This window comes from Jaculus jaculus, chromosome 8, assembly GCF_020740685.1.
Source record: "Jaculus jaculus isolate mJacJac1 chromosome 8, mJacJac1.mat.Y.cur, whole genome shotgun sequence".
Taxonomy (NCBI): Eukaryota; Metazoa; Chordata; class Mammalia; order Rodentia; family Dipodidae; genus Jaculus; species Jaculus jaculus.
Window position 1 is genome coordinate 125,463,528 of NC_059109.1, and position 14,956 is coordinate 125,478,483.

At 48.3% G+C, this 14,956-nt stretch overlaps 1 protein-coding gene across 2 annotated transcripts in view; it reads left to right on the forward strand.

Moving 5' to 3' along the window:
• The first annotated feature begins 6,066 nt into the window (after positions 1-6,066).
• Sys1 (SYS1 golgi trafficking protein) overlaps positions 6,067-14,956 on the forward strand; it is a 45,126-nt gene continuing 36,236 nt past the window's right edge. The window contains exons 1-4 of one of the 2 annotated variants that reach the window (XM_004663914.3): positions 6,067-6,237; positions 6,434-6,669; positions 8,334-8,401; positions 9,809-11,022. In XM_004663914.3, coding sequence (XP_004663971.1) covers positions 6,508-6,669; positions 8,334-8,401; positions 9,809-10,049 — 471 coding nt within the window. In that variant the 5' untranslated portion in view covers positions 6,067-6,237; positions 6,434-6,507 and the 3' untranslated portion in view covers positions 10,050-11,022. Of the gene's footprint in view, positions 6,238-6,433; positions 6,670-8,333; positions 8,402-9,808; positions 11,023-14,956 lie in introns of those variants that run through there. The other variant, XM_045155897.1, reaches the window with a different exon arrangement.

Here is a 14,956-nt window from a genome sequence, read left to right on the forward strand (position 1 = left end):
AACAGTAGTCAATATCACTAACATTTAAATCGCACTGACTGCTTATCGGGCTAAGCGTACATTTGATCTGAGGAAAGCCCATGATATGACTGCTCTTGTGATCCCCCCATCCTATGGAAGAAAAAAGAACTTTCCCAAGGTTACCCAGTGAGACAGTAGCAGAGCCAGGGTTCTAATCAAAGCATACCTAAAAAAAAAGAAAAAAGACTTCTAGAGTGGTTCAGAAGGTGACCCCAGGAATCGTCCTAACGTGTTCACAGTGGGGCCTGTGATGTAAGTGACCGAGTGACCAGACTCCCCTCCCCCCGCTCCTCCCAGAGGACAGTTTGTCCCAGCTCATGACTGTTCGTCACTCCGGCTCTGACCTAACGTTTAAATTTCATTCATAAGTTTGCAACCACAGACTTGGCAGCATGGGGAGAGCCCTTAGAGACCAGCTATTCTAGTCCAACACCCTCATGTTACACATGGAAAAAAACCCTGAAGCCCAGTGAGAGCCACGGACACATCAAGGTCATAGAGAAGTTTTTTGGTTAGACAGAGGGGTTGATTTGGGGTCGGGTACAGATTACCTTGTTTTGTAGTTAACAAACATGGCTGCACCCCAGATTCATTCAGGAAGTTCTGTTTTTAAACGATTACTATGACTGCTGTTATTAGACAGGATCTCTCTATGTAGGTCAGGCTGGCTGGGAACTCGTGATCCTCCTACTTTCTTGGCCTCCACAGTACAGGGAGATTACGTGCGTGTGCTTGTAAACCACACTTGCGTTTGGCTTTAAATAAATAGATTTTGAAGATGTTGCTCAGTGGTAGAGTATTTGTCTAGCATGTGTAAGCCCTAGGTTTGATCCTCAGCAACGCTGTGGACATAGAGGGGAAAGAGAAGAGAGGAGAGGAGGAGAGGGGAGAGGAGAGAGAGAAAGAAAAAGAGAGCGAGAGAGAGGTTGATGTCTATATTCTGCTTCTGGAGCGGAATCTGAATATGTCATGTGTTTGTCAGGTGACTCAGAGGTCACGGGGCCGTGGATTGCATCTGGAAGCTGGAATCCAACGCTCCTCTTCTGTTTTGTAGTCTGCGATATTAGGACCCACCGAAGGACTTGATTAAAGGTCATACAGCAAAGCAGTGACACCCTGTGTCAAAGCCTCACCCTGTGGTCAAATTTCACAAATTGGCCACGGAGGCTGGGCAGGGAACTGGCATGGTTCTCCTTGATTTCCTTGTCGGGTTCAGGTTCAGACATAGGATTTCGGCAGTTTCCGGGCTCAGTCAGGTGGAAGCCCAAGAGCTGAACTCGCAAAGGGAAAAGGAAACAGCAGGGCAGGAAAGGATCTAGCTAGCTAGTGGGATTTTCCCAGAGGCCAGCTGGAAGGCCCAGGAGTGACGTCACACATCAGCTAACCAGACGGCCCACAAGCTCTAGGCCACCTGTGTCTTCTCCTTCAGGGATAGCCTTCCCTGTAAGGGATGACATGGGGTGGGGTGGGGTGGGAGACCCAGCTGTGACACAGAGGGTGTTCTTCAGAAGGCAGGCAAAGCTGCTTGTTCAGGACCGGAGTCAAACCTCTCCAGGGCTCTTCTCACCTCTCTTTCACCTCTTTCTGATCCCTCACTCTGGGACTGAGTAGAGGAATTTACTGACCCCTTTATTTCTCCTTCTTCTTTGTGTGTGTTTTTTTTTCAAGGTAGGGTCTTATTCTAGCTCAGGCTGACCTAGAATTCACTGTGTAGTCTCAGGGTGGCCTCGAACTCACATGGATCCTCCTACCTCTGCCTCCCAAGTGCTGGGATTAAAGGCGTGCGCCACCACGTCTGGCCTTTTCTACTTCATACAACTCTACCACATGACTACCTCACTGTTTCCTTTCGTTGCCTGTCTACTGGAATGGAATTTGGTGCTTGGAGTCAGATATCTTGGGTTTGAGCTGAGCATCAATTTCCTCACATACTAAACAAAACAAAAGCAGAATACTATCAAACTTCTTAGACTTTGAGGATGAAAACAAAATCACATATGCATTTGTTAAACAGAAGATGTTTTCTTGCAAACATTAGCTCATGTGAGTACTTGGTAGACCTGAGGAATTTGAACATTTATTTGTTGACCTGAATTGAGGTGCCTAAAAACGGGTTGAGCTAGGGGGCTGGGGAGATGGGTCAGCAGTTAAAGGCACTTGTTTGCAAAGCCTGCTGGCTCCCATGTTAAGCCTGCTGGCCTCTAAGTAAAGCCTGATTACAAAATGGTACATGAATCTGTGATCCTAACACCCTATGACAATGGGAGGCGGAGTCAAGAGAACTGGAAGCTGGTGGACCTGCTTGTCTGACGTTCCCTTGCAGGCTGGTAGTTTGATGGCAGCCAGAGACCCTGCCTCAAAGAAGGTGGGGCAGACACCTCTGACCTCCTCACATGAACACACACACACGCTTGCACATATACACAAATAATAAACATTTTTAAAGACATATTATTTATTTATTTGCAAGCAGAAAGATCTTGAGGATGAGCACACCAGGACTTCTTGCCACTGCAAATGAACTCCAGATGCATGTGACACTTTGTGCATGTAGCTTTACATGGGTACCTGGAAATCAAACCGGGGCCAATAGGCTTTGCAAACAAGCGTTTTTATTCCTTTTTTTTTTTCTTTTCTCTTCTTTTCCCTTCCCTCCCCTCTCCCCTTTCTTTAGTCTCCTCTCCTCTCCTCTCCTCTCCTCTCCTCTCCTCTCCTCTCCTCTCCTCTCCTCTCCTCTCCTCTCCTCTCCTCTCCTCTCCTCTCCTCTCCTCTCCTCTCCTCTCCTCTTTTCTTTTGAGGTAGGGTCTCACTCTAGCCCAAGCTGACCTGGAATTCACTATGTAGTCTCAGGGTGGCCTCAAGCTCACCTCCTGCCTCAGCCTCTCGTGAGTGTTGGGAATAAGGTGTGTACCACTACACCTGGCACAAGCAAACATCTTTAATAGCTGAGCCATCTCTCTGGCCCCTAATTTTTTTTTAATACAAAAAACCTGGATATGGTGGTGTATCTCTTTAATCCCAGTACTTGGGAAGCTGAGGTAGGTAGGAGGATCTGGGGCTACAGAGTGACTTCCAGGTCAGGTTGGGCTAGTGTGAGACCCTGCCTAAAAATAAATAAATAACTGATAGAGAGATGGCTTAGTGGTTAAGGCACTTACCTGCAAAGCCAAAGGTCCCAGGTTCAATTCCCCAGGGCCCCTGTAAGCTAGATGTACAAAGTGGTGCATATGTCTGGAGTTTGTATGCAGTGGCTAGAGGCCCTGGCATGCCCATTCTCTCTCTTTCTCCTTCATTTTTCTCCCAAAGAAATAAATAAATAAAAATGAAAATAAATAAATAAATAAAGTCAAATAAAAAATAAAAAGTTGGCTGAGCTGGAAGGCACTTCAGAAATCACCATAATCACCCCAAGCTAGTGTCCAAGTGAATTATTTACAGTTTCCAAATGATAAGAGAAACCACATACTCATTCTTTTTTCTGTCTTTTTTTTTTTTTTTTAATTCCAAGGTAGGATCTCACTCTAGGCCAGGTTGACTTGGAACTCACTATGGAGTCTCAGAGTGGCCTTGAACTTACATCAATCCTCCTACCTCTGCCTTCTGAGTGGTGGGATTAAAGACGTGCACCACCACATGTGGCTTGTCTTATTTTGTTTATTTGGCAAAGAGATAGAAAGAGGGAGAAGGAAAGAGAGAGAGAGCGAGAGAGGAGAGAGAGAGAGAGAGAGAGAGAGGGAGGGAGAGGGAGAGGAGAATGGGTACATCATCAGGGTCTTTAGCCATTGTAAATGAACTCCAAACACATGTGCTACCTTGTGCATCTAGCTTACGTAGGTCCTGGGGAACTGAACCTGGGTCATTTGGCCTTGCAGGCAAATGCCTTAACCATTAAACCATCTCTCCAGCCCGTTTATAACTTCATTTTATTTGTTTAAAAAACATAGTTATTCTTGGCCAGGTATGCTGGCACACACCTTTAATCTCAGTGCTCCGGAGGCAGAGGTAGGAGAATTGTTGTGAGTTCAAGGCCACCCTGAGACTACATAGTGAATTCCAGGTCAGCCTGAACTAGAATGAGACCCTACCTCAAAAAACAAACAAGAAAACCCACATAATTATTCTTGATAAGCGCTCAAGTTTCTTTACTTTTTGTCTGAAATTGTATCATTTTAAAGGGATAATACGGCTTATCTCATGCTGTTCAGAAATTCTGATTGGCAGTTATATTTGCCTTTGATACATTATTTATTTATTTATTTGAGAGAGAGAGAGAGAGACAGAATGGGCATGCTAGAGCCTCCAGCCACTGCAAACGAACTCCAGATGCATGCACCCCCTTATGCAATCTGGCTTACGTGGGTCCTGGAGAATCAAACCTGAGTCCTTTGGCTTTGCAGGCAAATGACTTAACCACTAAGCCATTGCTCCAGCACCTTAAATATATTTTAATTAATTAATTAGAAAGAAAAAGAGGCAGAGAGAAATAAAGAGAGAACTTTGATGCATCTTTTAAGTGGGCAAATAATTAGTGGAGAATAAACTAAATGTTGGAAAATAATCTTGTCCAACTCCTCATTTCACAGAGAGGGCAGCTGAGGTTGAAAGAAGAAAGTAGCATGGGATCACACAGCCAGTAAGTGGAAGAGCTGTCCCTAAGCTTCAAATTCTTTTCCCAGAACTATTTACATCCCTTTATTTCCACTGTAGAGAGGATGAGTCTGGGATAAATGAAGTTGGGAAGGTTTGGTTGGCCTGGGCAGGAATAATATGAGTCATACTGCTGCCCTTTCTCTGTTCTTACTAATTCCACAAATATTTACTATCCACTCTTCAGACTCAAAGAAAGCAGAGGTAATGAAATCATGGAGGCAGGCAAGGTCACAATCTGTTCCCAAGTATAACTTCAGAACCTGTATTTTCATTCCGTTGGAGATCCACATTATAAACCCTCATTACTCTGCCATCTAATGCCATTTTGTCTGGGGCTGACAGTGTTTCATATGTGTGCTAACCTTTTCAGCACCCAGTAGGTGAGAAATCAACGTTGTAATAGCAGGAAATACTTGAGTTCTAATTCTGATTTTGCTACTAATTCTACATCTTTTTTTTTTTTTTTCAAGGTAGGGTCTCACTCTAGCCCAGGCTGACCTGGAATTCCCTATGGAGTCTCAGGGTGGCCTCGAACTCATGGCAATCCTCCTACCTCTGCCTCCTGAGGGCTGGGATTAAAGGCATGCGCCACCACGCCCAGCTTAATTCTACATCTTTGAGACAGTCTGCTGATTTCCTTCTCTGGCCTTTAATCATCTGTGCAATGGGAAAAGTGGGGAGAAAAAACATGTAAGAGAGCTTGCACTCCTTACAGTGTGCTCTTCAAGACACAAAATGGCATGGATATCCATGACCTCACAGTGCCTGACACTACCTACATAAGACCCTCAATATAAGAGGAAAAGATCATGACATCAAAAAAAAGAGAGACTGATGGAGAGAGGGAAGAGGTATGATGGAGAGTGGAGTTGGTTTATTGTCTATAATTATGGAAATTGCCCATTAAAAAAATAAAAAAGAGAGCTTGCAAGTCCTTTTCAGGTTATTCTAGAGTAACTAGGAGGGGGAAAAAACACCACCTGGAATGTAAGATGAAAACAGTCAATGTTTATCACCCCATTAATGCTTAGGATTTGTCCCCTCATCCCATCTTCCCTAGTGGCCCTTTTTTTTTTTTTTTTGAGATAGGGTTTCACTCTAGCTCAGGCTAATCTGGAATTCACTATGCAGTCTCGGGGTGGCCTCGAACTCATGGCAATCCTCCTACCTCTGCCTCTGGAGTGCTGGAATTAAAGGCAAGCGCCACGCTCCTTCTTTTACCAAGACTGCCCTCTAGAGGACACCGAAGCGTCACGTCGTTTGCCCCTCACTTCCTTTGCCTTCACTCTTGCTTTTGCGCATGTGCGCAAGCCCCCCCCCCCGCCCTCCGCCCCCGGCGGTGTGGCCGAAGGTTGCATCCACTGCGCCTGCGTCGTCGTAGTCCCGCCCCCCTCCCGCTCCGTCCCCGGAAACGCTTCCTTCCCACGCCACCGCGGCCGCCCCTGGGCCTCGCGAGCGCTTTGCCTCTCTAGGCCGCTGGGGCCTCGGCTCCATGGTTCCATCTGTCAGCCGCTGGGACCCGGGGCTCTTAGCCGGGGACGCTTCCGATCCTCGAGCCGGTCACCGGTGAGTGAGCCCCGGGGGAGGGTCCAGCGGTCGGAATGGGCAGCATCTTCTCCCTCCTCCCCCCACAACCCCGTCCGGAATGGGCTCGCCCCTGGGTGGGGAGGGGTGGTGGTCCCAAGTCCTTCCTCCTGGGACCGGGCGGCGTTGTCAAGGCGACGGCCAAAGCTCGGCGTGTGTCCCTCCCCCTCCCGCGCAGGAGGTGAGGCGATTCCCCCCCCCCCCCCCCGGCGGGGTCCATGGCTTGGCGGCGCTGACCCCCCGCGGGCCGGCATGGCGGGCCAGTTCCGCAGCTACGTGTGGGACCCGTTGCTGATCCTGTCGCAGATCGTGCTCATGCAGACGGTCTACTACGGCTCCCTGGGCCTGTGGCTGGCGCTGGTGGATGCGCTGGTCCGGAGCAGCCCCTCGCTGGACCAGATGTTCGATGCCGAGGTAGGTTGGGGTTGGCTGGCAGGCTGGCCGCGCGGTGGTGGGTTCTCGGCCTCTCACCGACCCAAGGCATTGAGCTGGCTGTCTGTAGATCCAAGCTGGGCCCGCGTTCCGTCCGTGGAACGGAATGACTGAGAGCCGAGAGGAGAAGAGCGCACAGAGATGTGACTAGTAAACAGATCTGTGCCCCAGGCAAACCCGGTTCGTCCTCTTTCTGAGACTGGGAAAGTGACTTCACGTCTCTGAGCCTGCATCCTCAGGGACCGCGCTGGGGAGAGGAGTGGGTAAAAGAGCGTTCATGGGGGGGGGGGGTGCAGTAGGAACTGCCTGGACTTTGGGGTCAGACAGGCCTCGAAGTTCTACTTTACCTGCTGACGTGGGGCAAATGTTGTCACCTTTCCTGTCCGCAAAATCATGAGATTGGCATTACTGGATCGTATTCTGGAGTACAAAGAGCTGGTGTGTGCTCAGGGTCCAATCTAGGTCCACACGTACTAGCTGAGGAGACTTGAGCAAGGTGTTTCACGTTTCCTAGGCTTTTCCTCTTCTGGAAAGTGAGGGGAACCATCCTTTCAGGTCACCCTCAGTAAAGGGTTGCCGGCCCCAGAGTAGCAGAAGAAGAAAGTGCTCTGGTGGCGTGTGGTGGAGGCCTGAGAAGCTCATGTATATGGCAACGTGCAAAGTTCTCCCTCTTGCTGGTCACCCTTTGCATAGCCTTTGGACAAGTTATTATATAAAACTAATTATTATAATCATAACAAAGGTTTTTCAAGGCTTTTGTAAGGATAATATGAGCTCATAGATGCCAAAGGCCTGAACGTGCTGCAGGTGTTTGGTATTTGGTAGCGTTGCTCTAGGAGTAGTGGGGATTTAAGCTGGGTGTGGTGGTACTCAACGTTTAATCCCAACACTCGGGAGGCAGAGGTAGGAGGGTTTCTGTGAGTTGGCCAACCTGGACTACAGAGTGAGTTCCAGGTCAGCTTGACCTAGAGTGAGACCCTGCTTGGAAAAAACAAACCAAAACACCAAAGAGTCTAGAGGTTGGACCCACAGCAGGTGCCGAGTAGCATAGCCTCTTGGGTGCCTCTCTCCTTCCAGAAAGGACATGTGGAAAGTCTAGGCTCTGTTGCACACTGAGATGATAGATACAGCCAGTGGTCTAGGTCAGGATTCAGCAAACTTTTCTTGAAAGTTGACAGGTAGTAAAAGATTTTTAGGCCACGACTACTCAGCTCTGCTGTTGTCGTACAAAAGCATCTGTAGATGACAGACTGGGTAGCTGTGGGCTGTGTTTCAACAAAACTTTATTGACAAGAGCAGGTGCCTGGCCCGTGGAGCCGTAGTGTGCTGAACCCCTTCGTAGATGTCACTCTTGCTGGGTAGTTACTAAATCACGCTGGGCAACTGCCCTTGAGTCTTTCTCCTTGTGCTCCTGTGTAAAGTGAAGGATAGTCCCTTCGCACAACCATGTGGACCAGGTGGGTTATCATAATGGATGGGTGCGAGTGTGCTATGTTAGAAATAGGCTGCCCTGCAGAGGAAGACAGCATTGTCCCCTGTTCCCTGAGAAGAACGTCTGCACATAGGAGGCTTGCTGGGATCCTGGATTCTGGGGCTCTGCCAGGTCACTTCTCCAGCATTTTTCCACTTGTGATTTCCCCCCTCAGATCCTGGGCTTTTCCACCCCTCCAGGCCGGCTCTCCATGATGTCATTCGTCCTCAACGCCCTCACCTGGTGAGTATCACCAGGTTTGTTACCCACCTCTTGGGGTCTAATGTGGACTAGCTCCCTAAGTTTGGACAGGAGACAGGACAGCACCTGTTCCTAGGAATGGTAAAATGGGTGGCGGAGGCCGGTTCTGAGGACTGATTCTGTCATGGGCTCCATTGTTAGACTTAAATGCAAAGTTCATCTGTCAGTTTGTAAGCTGCCCATCTGACACCTGCCATCTCAGATCAGTCACTGGTGTGGAGTGAGGTGAGAAAAGAAACAGTCTGGGAGTTGGGAGAATTTGCTTCTATTTTTGTCCTTGTGCCATTGGTCAAGTTACTTTCCTCCTGTTTGTGGGCCTCAGATTCCTTTTCTGTGTTCTGGGATTGGATTAGATTCATATCTAAGGTCACTCATGACACTTGCCTATATCTTGAGAAGCAGCTTTGCATAGTGACCAAGATATCAGGTTTAGAAACAGACTCACTTGGCTTTGAATCTCCTTTTTACTAGTAGTGTATTGACTGGACAAGTTAATCTGTCTAAGCCCCCATTTCTTCTTCAGTACAAGTAAGGCCAATGCTGTCATCCACCTAATTGCAATGAGTTACTTCACAAGAATTACTTAAAACTGCGCTCTGTACACTATTATTAACTTTATACTGAAGACTGAAAACTGATGTGCTAATTTTTTAAAAAAAGTATTTTATTTTTGTTTATTTGAAAGAGAGAGAAAGAGGCAGAGAAAGGGAGAGAGAGAAAATGGGTGTGCCAGGACATCCAGCCACTGCAAATGAACTCCAGACTCATGCGCCACCTTGTGCATCTGTCTTTACGTGGGTCCTGGGGAATTAAACCTGGGTCCTTTGGCTTTGCCGGCAAACACCTTAACCACTAAGCCAATTCTCCAGCCTTGATGTGCTGGTTTTAACCTACATTCATCTCCCAGGTGTGTCCTGTGTGGCTCACACAGACGTCAGGCCACACCACACATGGTGTTTCAGACATTTCTTCACTTAGTTGAAGTCAGTGTATTAGTCAAAGTCCAGATGTGGCTTCTCTTGAGTAGTGGGAAGATGTACTGATTCATGCTGTCATCCAGCAGAAGATTTGCCTAGTTTCAAGTAGCTTTTGTGTCCATTTTACAGGGGACATAAACTTCCAGGTTCTTGGCCAATCCCTATGGTCCTGAGTGACAGTTGCTATCTGTTACCCAACTCCTATCTCTGCTTTGTTTTCTCTGCTGTCTGATCCACTCTTGATGCTGCCTGCCAGGTTCCTCTAAGTGGCCGATATACCAGCCCTTGCTTCACCCTTGCTCGCTTCTGACCACTACATTGTCACCCTAACTGTCCCTGTCCCCCCGCCCCATCACCTTCATGGAAGACCAGGACGACTCAGTGACAACTCACTGCTGTCCTTTCCCCACAGTGCCCTGGGCCTGCTGTACTTCATCCGGCGAGGGAAGCAGTGTCTGGATTTCACTGTCACTGTCCATTTCTTTCACCTCCTGGGCTGCTGGTTCTACAGCTCCCGTTTCCCTTCAGCGCTGACCTGGTGGCTGGTCCAGGCTGTGTGCATTGCACTTATGGCTGTCATCGGGGAGTACCTGTGCATGCGGACGGAGCTCAAGGAGATCCCCCTCAACTCAGCCCCTAAGTCCAATGTCTAGAACGGGGCCCTTTGGACACTCTGCTGGCACTTGGGTCCCCAATACCTTGGTCTGCTCAGACCTGCAGATGAGGTCCAGCCCAGCCAGGTGTGAGGGGAACCCTGGAAATGTGAAGTCTCTGTTGGTGGAGAGATAGCGAGGCCCTGCCGTGAAGGCAGGTAGAGTTATGACCGCAGCTACAGGAGTGCCTCTGTCTGCTGAAGCCTTAACATCCGGAGGTCACAAGCGATCTCGTTGACAGTAATAACTGATTTGGAACCATGTCACTCTTGAGCCATCATACTGTCACCAGCCTGTTGTTTTAAAAAAAAAGAAAAAAAAAATCAAGGATATTTGATTGGAGCAAGCCACTCTTCTAAGTCATGTGTCTTACCGCCAGGACAGCTAGTACCTTTGCCATGCTGCTGAACGTCGGTGATTCTGTGAGGAGAAACCCTTGGTTTCTGGGTCTGTGGTCACAGAAAGAGACGTAGGTGTGAAGTCCTAGGCTGCCGTAAGGGAGAGGCCGGCAGCTGGGAGGCATCAAGCACAAGGAAAACGCACAGCCTTGTGCCCTGTTAGACACACACAGGGTGCAACCAAGAGCCCAGGACTAACTTCCAGTTCTCTGTACCAGGTTCTACCCTGCTGCCAGCTCTCAACCCAGCAGGCCGTAGGACCCAGAGAAGAATCCCCACAGCCCCTCCAGTCTTAACCTCGTAATGAAGCCACTGCCTGTTCTCTGGAAATGAGCAGGCCTCCCAGCTCCCACGGGACCTCAGTTGTGGCAGGAATTTCCTTTTCCTTTCCAATTTGCCATTCTGTGGTGGGAAGGGTGTGATGGGCACCCCACCTTTTAGCTCAGGCTATACCAGTAGTGCTGATGGAGACAGGAATTGGCTGCTACGGACAGCATTTTCTTCCAGGGTGGTTTCCTCTGTGAGGGGCTTGCAGCTCTCCTTCTTGTGTACAGAAATATATATTTTCACACTTCTGCCTGTACTACTGCTCTGTGATGCCATTATTGGACCGAGAAAGACCAGCACAGCCAGGCAAAAGCTATAAAGAATTATTAGGGCAAGCTGGGTGTGGTGGCATGCACTTTTAATCCCAGCACTGGGGAGGCTGAAGTAAGATGGTAACTGTGAGTTCAAGACCAATCTCAGCTGGAGTGAGACTTTGCATTAAAAAAAATTTTTTTTTCAAAGATTTATTAGGCTATCTTCCCCTTTCCTGTATCTCAGAGTTATTCCTCCATTTGGGTAAAACATGAGCGCTCAGTTGGGTGGGTTAGCACACCTACCTAGCTGAGATTTGGAATTGGAAGTCTGAGGCAGGAGGGTCACAAGTTTGAAACCAACCTGAGTCAGGAAACAAAGTCAAAGCCAGCTTGGGTTACATAGTACAATCTGTCTCAAGGCGAGGGCTGGGGAGTTGGCCCAGCTGGTCGGAGGACTTACTGCAAACCTGTGGGCCTGAGACTGCACGAGTGCAGTTCCCCAGGCCCCACGTAACCAGCTGGGCACAGCCACACGTCAACTTCCCAGCCCTGTGGGAAGAGAGATGACAGCATCTCTGGGCCTGGCAAAAACTAGCTCTGTGTTTAAAGACTCCATCTCGATACATGGATGAGTGATGGAGGAGGACGCCTGACACACGCTCTCCTCTGACTTGTGTGTACAGTCGTTGGGCAGACACATTCGCGCATGCGCACACACACAAGAATGCTGTCCCTACTCTCCACTTGCAGCAGCTGCTGCCGTGCCTCAGGTAAAATGCCGTTTCCCCTACATGTGGTGATTCCTGAGCATGTGCAGTGGAGCACCCTGGCTAGACCTCCACTGAAGCCTTCACTGTTGCTCTTTGGTGTCTCGGGAGCTTGTCCACCACAGCTACGTGTTTTAGCTGCAGTGGCGAATGTTGCCGTGGCCCTAGGTTTTATTGCTTTTTGCTTTTTGAGGTAGGGTCTCATTCTAGCCCAGGCTGACCTGGAATTCACTGTGTAGTCTCGGGGTGGCTTCAAACTCATGGCGAGCCTCTTACCTCTGCCTCCCAATTGCCGGGATTAAAGGTATGAACCACCATGCCCGGTACTTTCTGTCTTTTTTAGAAATATCTTTTTTTAATTATTTGTTTATTTGAGAGTGACAGAAAGAGGCAGATAGAGAAAGGGAGAATGGGCGCACCAGTGCCTCCAGACACTGCAAATGAACTCCAGATGCATGTGCCACCTTGTGCATCTGGCTTACATGGGTCCTGGGGAATTGAGCCTGGGTCCTTTGACTTTGCAGGCAAGTGCCTTAATAGCTAAGCCATCCCTCCAGTCCCCTTTGTGTCCTGGCTCTCAGCCCTATAGAACAGGGAGTTGAGGCTGCCAGGATGAAGATCTTAGAATGAACATGCCTGGGCAGAGCTAGGAAAGAGCTAATGGGAGACACCTCGGTGATGCAGCGTTGTGGCGAAGCTGGCTGCAGAGTCTGGGAGGGAAGCCTAGCTGGATTGGCCCCTCAGCACCACAAACTGCAGACTTGTGACAATTTGGAAGGGCTTCAGAAAACTCATGGTGTGGGTGTTTTGAGTTATAGGGTCTGTGGCTTCAGCTGTGGTTGAAATGCCTCCTTTTTTTTTTTTTTTTAAGATTTTAGTTTTATTTATTTATTAGAGACAGAGAGGAAGAGAGAGAGAGAGAACAGGCGCACCAGGGCCTCCAGCCACTGTAAACAAACTCCAGATGCATGCACCACCATGTGCATCTGGCTTACGTGAGACCTGGAGAATTGAACCGGGATCCTTTGGCTTTGCAAGCAAGTGCCTTAACTGCTAAGCCATCTCTCCAGCCCCTGAAATACCTCTTAAAGATGTCCTTGCAGTAATTGTGCTTTTTTTTGTTTGTTTATTTTTATTTATTTATTTATTTGAAAGTGACGGACAGGGTGCACCAGGGCCTCCAGCCACTGCAAACAAACTCCAGACACGTGCGCCCCCTTGTGCATCTGGCTAATGTGGGTCCTAGGGAACTGAGCCTCGAACCGGGGTCCTTAGGCTTCACAGGCAAGCGCTTAACCACTAAGCCATCTCTTCAGTCCTTTGTTTACTTGTTTGTTTATTTTTATTTATTTATTTGAAAGTGACAGACAAAGAGGCAGAGAGAGAGTACTTTTTTTTCGTGCTACTTTTCTATGCATACTTTCTCTGGTGACAAATCTCTGTCCTTTGAATAATTTGATTTTTAGGAAATTGCCAAGAATCAAAGGAACCCAGTTATTTTCTTCCTTTTAGTAATACAGTGACCCAGCTGTATGAATTGACAGCGCCAGGGCCTCTAGTCACTGCAGACGAACTGCAGATGCATGAGCCACCATGTGCATCTGGCTTACATGGGACCTGGAGCATCAAACGTGGGTCCTTAGGCTTCACAGACATGCACCTTAATCACTAAGTCATCTCACCAGCCCCCCCCCCTTTTTTTTTGAGGGTCTTACTCTAGCTCGGGCTGGCCTGGAACTGACTGTAGTCCAGGCTGGTTTTGAACTCATGCTGATCCTATCTCTGCTTTCCACTAGCTGGGACTACAGATGTGCACCGCCACACCCACCAAGATTTCTCTAATTTCTGAAGTAACATTAAGAATAGTTTATACAGCCAGGTGTGGTGGCATACACCTTTAATCCCAGCACTCAGGAGACAGAGGTAGGAGGGTCACCATGAGTTCGAAGCCACTCTGAGACTACATAGGGAATTCCGGGTCAGCCTGGACTAGAGCAAGAACCTACCTTGAAAAACAAAACAACAACAAAAAAATGGTTTTCTAGAGGCGAGTTCCAAAGAGAATTGTGATGTTTGTCGTTTTACTAATTAAACATCTGTCACATACATAATCGGGGTCGAGTAATAGGCTGAGGGCTTTGTGACTTCTCATGTATTGTTCACCACACTATGAAGTAGGAAGTACCATTTATCCACACCACCAATGAGGAAACTAAGGGATGCATGGGCTGCTAGGATTTGGGTTCTGGTAGTGACATTAATAAACACAAAGGTCAGCAATTAGTGATAAGTAAGTTCCAATTGGTTCAATAGCCCATCACAATGTCTTCATGTCCCATGTGCCAGGGTCTGTAGCCATTACAAATGACCACCAGATGCATGTGGCACATTGTGCATCTGACTTCATGTGGGTACTGGGGAGTTGAACCCTGCTCGTTATCCTTTCACAGGCAAGTGCCTTAACCACTAAACCATCTCCAGCCGCCCACTGTTATTTTTGTAAACACTAAGGATGAATGTGCCTTGTAAGCATTACTAGCTATTCAGTAGAAATGGATAGGCAATACTCTTACATAGAGCCACTGATTTCCAAATGTAAGAACATAGGCAGTGTCCTTATTTTCAAAGGATCAAGGTGATGCCTAGATCAGAAGTCTACAGACCTCCATGGCTGGCGGAGATGGCTCGGCATTAATGGTGCTTGCTACACAAACCTAACAAGCAGAGTTTGGGTCCCCAGAGCCCACAGAAATCTGGTCACAGCGTCTGTAATGCCAGTGCGCCTCTGGCAGTGGGAAGCAGAGTCAGGAGAACGCAGCCAGTCTGGCGCTCACAGGAGCAAACCAGATCTTGACCAGGCCTGGTGGCACATGCTTTTAATCCCAGCACTTGGGCATGGGTCATGCCGAGCCATCTCTGCAGCCCAAATCCTAGCACTTGGGAGGCAGATCACTGTGAGTTCAAGGCCAGTCTGAGACTACAGAGTAAGTTCCAGGTCAGCCTGAGCTTCAGTGAGACCCTGCCTTGAAAAAGCAAAATACAAGATCTTGTCTTGAACAAGGTAGGGGGCAAGGAATGACACCCCAAGGTTGTCCTCTGACCTCCATGTGTGTGCCGTTACACACACATATCCATATATAAGCATGCCATACACACATCCT